General features: G+C 34.5%; 1 protein-coding gene across 2 annotated transcripts; it reads left to right on the top strand.

The window, feature by feature from the left end:
* Positions 1-203: 203 nt before the first annotated feature.
* LOC111410598 lies at positions 204-3508 on the top strand. Of its 2 annotated transcripts, none has more exons than XM_023041021.1 (6): positions 204-646; positions 1162-1397; positions 1481-1739; positions 2573-2752; positions 2883-3038; positions 3128-3508. In XM_023041021.1, the coding sequence occupies exons 1-6, from the start codon at positions 617-619 to the stop codon at positions 3299-3301; spliced, it is 1035 nt and encodes a 344-aa protein (XP_022896789.1). In that variant the 5' UTR covers positions 204-616; the 3' UTR covers positions 3302-3508. The 2 variants fall into 2 exon arrangements, with proteins under 2 accessions (XP_022896789.1, XP_022896788.1); XM_023041020.1 differs by having other exon boundaries at positions 205-646; positions 1156-1397.
* The last annotated feature ends 1012 nt before the right edge of the window (positions 3509-4520 follow it).

The following is a 4520-nucleotide window of genomic DNA, read 5'->3' as shown; positions in this document are numbered from 1 at the left end:
ATATTTTGACGAACGTGGGTTGGTACCACTCGGCTAATTTATGCAAGATGGACGATAAAAACTAGATAAAAATGTAGTTGGGTCAGAGTCACTACTTTGGACAAAGGTCAGGGACCAATTTTGCAATTTACTCATAATTTAATCCTATTCGAATGTATCGATAGAAACTTGAGGTTTTCGAATTCAACGTTGGACCAAATCAACTCTTACAACGATGTCGTTTACGTTTGTCCGCGTTCGTATTTGCATATCCGACGACTGGATTCGGATCCGTCCACATCAGAACCCACATTATACTGAAACTCTCTCAAACGGAATGCGAATTAGTCGAGAGAGAGAGAGAGAGAGAGGAGTGTAAATCTGAAGGAAAATCTTAGAAGCAAAACAACGAAAAAAGGAGCGTGACGACTGTTGATTTCATTATCCTGTTCTTCACGAGAAAAAGCTCACTTTTATATATTTTATATATTTTTCTCTCACTCTATAGATGCATATATATTATATGATTAGTGCATGTTCAGAGAAAGAAAAGGTGTATGATGAATAAAGCTAAAAAGAAAAGGGTAAAGAAAATTTGAATCTGAGCTGCCATTTTTGTGCAAAAAGGGAAAAAAATATGGCTGATGGTCTCTGTTTATTCTTTAAGGTACGTCTATTTCTATGTATTAGCTTGTTTTGATTATATGTATCCTCAATAAGGAGAGATATGGGAATATCATTTTAGTTTTAAGATTCTACTCTTTTTCGTTTCGTTTTGATTATTTTGTGTTTTCTTGACCTGGGCACCTGAATAATCAAATATATATACTCATTAGCTTATAATCTGAGTTGTTCTAATGCCCACACATTCAAATTGAAGCTACCCTTGATTCATTGAGTTTGTCTCACATCTTTGATGGGCTTGTCGTCATTAAATTTTTTAAAACTAATTTTATTTATATCACTGCCGTTTGAAGGGAGTTTAAAGATCAAATTCAAGCCCTTGTTTCAGAAATTTGATTAAATGCCTCTACCCTTTTAGAAATTTTTGTTGATACCCGATTAATATTTCAAGCTCAGTGAGACTGAATATTTTGTTATTGTTTTAAATGGAGGTGAGCTGTGGGGAAATTTATGTTGGACGAATTTTTCTTGACTTCATTGTATTTGTTCAAGTTTCAGGATAGCTTGATTATGAAAAATCCGAAGAAAAATCCCCTGGCGTTGAGAATGGTGGTTTTCATGTTTGTGATGGTGTGCGGGGTTTATATATGTTCAGTTTGTTTAAGGCAATACAGTGCACACTCCAGTGAACATCTATTAAAAGTTCAAGTGGGTGAGAGACCGTGTGAAGCGCCTAATGTTGAACCTTCAGAAAAAACTTATGTTCACTTTCCCAAGCCCAAGACTTTCAGCAGGTTAGACATTGTACATATCTCCTTTCTAATGGTCAGTTGCAAGTCATTGTTGAATTTACTGAGTTGCATTTGGTGGTAATTAGGTCTGAGTGTGCATGCAATCCTGTGAGATATTTTGCTATTTTGTCCACTCAGAGGTCTGGGAGTGGATGGTTTGAGACATTGTTGAACAGTCATATTAACATAAGCTCCAATGGTGAAATATTCTCAGTTAAGGTTCGGAGGAGTAATATATCGACAATTGTGGGAACATTGGATAAAATCTATAATCTGGACTGGTTTACGAGTGCTTCCAAGAATGAGTGTACAGCTGCTATTGGATTGAAATGGATGCTTAATCAGGTGATTGCCATCTTTTGCAACTTCTGTCATCTAAAATAAACATCTATTCAGGTGATAGTGTGCTTAAATGCAATAATTGCATTCCACTAAATTTTATTTACAGAAATGTCTTATGTTTTAGTATGAATATGTAGCTATCTTTTTTACGTTACTTCTGTCTGATAACTAGAGATTGGGATTCAATGACATACTTTGCAATAAGGACAAGCCAATCTAATAGATGTAAACATTATTACGATTCATACTCACATATAAATCAAACGAACTTGTATGTATTCTTAAAAGCTTGATTGCATACTTATTTCTTTATTTATTTTAGTGTGATATGGCTGCAATTTAAAAATCTGCAAATATCATAGAACATGCTAAAAATTTCCAAACCTTTATCATCCATGTTAATTAACTGAGCTAAATTGTTGGCTTAGTTATCTGTGGAATCTATTGGTTTTGGATAGCATATTTTTCACTATTGGTAGGTAGCTACATGTTCCCTAGCAGATTGTATGTAATGTGATCTATGATTATATATGGTATGGGGGAGAAAATTTCTTGTGGCCGCATAATTAATCCTTTTTTTCTTGAAAGAAATGATTATTGGGCATCCACATTTTTCCAGCCCCTTGATCCCACTTTAATTCTTGGTTTACAATGTATTGAACTCCCCAACTGTAAAAATCACAAGGATCTTGCTCGGTATATATGAATGAACAGCTAAGATATTCCTTAACGTTTACTGAATATGTTGCTGGGATTAATGCAGAATCATGAAGAAATAGTGAAATACTTCAATGAACAGCCAAGATATTCGTTAACTTTTACTGAATATGTTGCAGGGCTTAATGCAGAATCATGAAGAAATAGTGAAATACTTCAATGCTAAAGGAGTTTCAGCAATTTTTCTCTTCAGAAGAAATCTTTTGCGCCGGATGATTTCGATACTTGCTAATTCCTATGATCAGAATGCTAAACTGCTGAACGGGACCCACAAATCTCATGTTCATTCGACCCACGAGGTCCTTATCTCTCATGCTGTACTCTCTTTGTGGCTCTTTGTCCCCATATAACCCGCTTCCACATATATGTGAAAAAGAAGAAGCGTGTGTGTTTTGTCTTTAAAAACTAGACTACACTTTCTTCTTGCAGGCCGAGATACTTGCTAGATACAAACCTACACTCAATACAACATTGCTGATACCCAATCTGAGGCAAGTGGACGACATGGTTACTAAATCTTTAGAATATTTCAAGAGCACTCGACATATTTTTCTTTACTACGAGGATATAGTAAAGAACGCAACGGTAAGACATATATAATATCTCGCGGCAGAAAAATAATGCATCAAATTTTTTGTACTTATGTCCACAATTTTTTGTCTCTCGCTCTTCAGAAATTGATGGACGTCCAAGATTTTCTAAAGGTTCCACGAAGGGACCTGAATAGTCGTCAGGTGAAGATACACCGTGGGTCCTTATCGTCACAGGTCGAAAATTGGGTGGACGTTGAGAAGACGCTCAAAGGAACACGTTATGAAAGCTATTTACATGAGGATTACAAGATGTAAATGAGTTTGCGGTGCCATGTGTATATAGAGCTTGTTTTTAGCTTAGCTTATTCTTTATTCTTTATTCTTTAACTAAAGAAAGCTAACATGCAACTCCCTGTTGAAATTTTGGTGAAAGTCATGTTGCTTCTTGATTTCTCCTGCTTCATTTTGACACTGGATATCTATTATAGTTGATTTATGAATATTGTACTTTTCTTTGCCTAAGATATGTGTACGCCTACACACCCTAATAAAAAAGCAGTGTAAAATTTCATGTAGACCAGTCGGCCCCTCCTATTTGTTGGATTTTTTTTTTTCGAAAATTGGTTGTGACCAATTTTAAATGATTATTTAAGTGGAATTCGTTATTTGATGAATGAGAAATTAAGTCAAATGTAAACCACTTCAATATTGAAAATTATTGGAAAAATCGTATAGAATATTGTGGAATATTCTAGAAATATATGAAGGAAAAAACGTGGCTTTTCGTATGAAAGATCATGAATCTTGGTATGAGTATGATTAATGTCCGATAATTATAAATTTCAAGAGATGTGTCTTTTGGTATAGCTGTGTCTTTTGACATACCTTTCCAACTACTATATATATAGACCCCATGTGTTCGAATTTTATTCATTCAAGAAAATGTCATAGATACCATATCATTTCATTCAAATTTACACTTTGGTTTTGCATAAAACATTTGTATAAAAGTCATGGTTATGGTCACGGTAGGGAGGGAATTCCGTTCGAGTTTGCTGGTCAAAGTCATTTAGAGTACTCCTATGGCTCGATGTGGTCGTTGTATCTTGGGAGATAATTGCCAGAGAACCGTTAGCACCGATGCGGGGCAAATTCATCTTAAGGACAAAGTGTCCAACACTTGCCTCGATCAAAAATCCGTCATTTGCATCTTCTTTCTTCATTTTCTGATTCCTTTTATTATAATTTGATTTCAGAAAATGATTAACGTTATTTATATGTTTATCCTACAAGGTTTGATCCAAAGAATTATTCACTTTCGATCATGAGTTGAAAGGGAAGAATCCATATTCAGGTATTCGGATTCAATAAATTCTTATTTTGTCTTCTCAAATCCTATCTCTGTAAGTCGAAATTGCATTTTGACTTTACGCAAATAAATGACATGATTTTGTGAATATAATATGCATAATATCAGTGTAATTTTTCAATAATCTTAAGATGAATTCTATATTTTCGTACATCCTATATTCAT

This window comes from Olea europaea, chromosome 15 (genome assembly GCF_002742605.1).
Source record: "Olea europaea var. sylvestris chromosome 15, O_europaea_v1, whole genome shotgun sequence".
NCBI lineage: Eukaryota > Viridiplantae > Streptophyta > Magnoliopsida > Lamiales > Oleaceae > Olea > Olea europaea.
The sequence above is the reverse complement of the archived record's forward strand: the minus strand, read 5'-3'. Positions and strand labels throughout refer to the sequence as shown.

Excerpts from the sequence above, each read along its gene's own strand:
- LOC111410598 (XM_023041020.1), top strand. The coding sequence starts at position 617 with ATGGCTGATGGTCTCTGTTTATTCTTTAAG. Across the intron at positions 1,398-1,480 it reads AAGCCCAAGACTTTCAGCAG|GTCTGAGTGTGCATGCAATC; the intron begins GTTAGACATTGT and ends GGTGGTAATTAG. Across the intron at positions 1,740-2,572 it reads TGAAATGGATGCTTAATCAG|GGCTTAATGCAGAATCATGA; the intron begins GTGATTGCCATC and ends AATATGTTGCAG.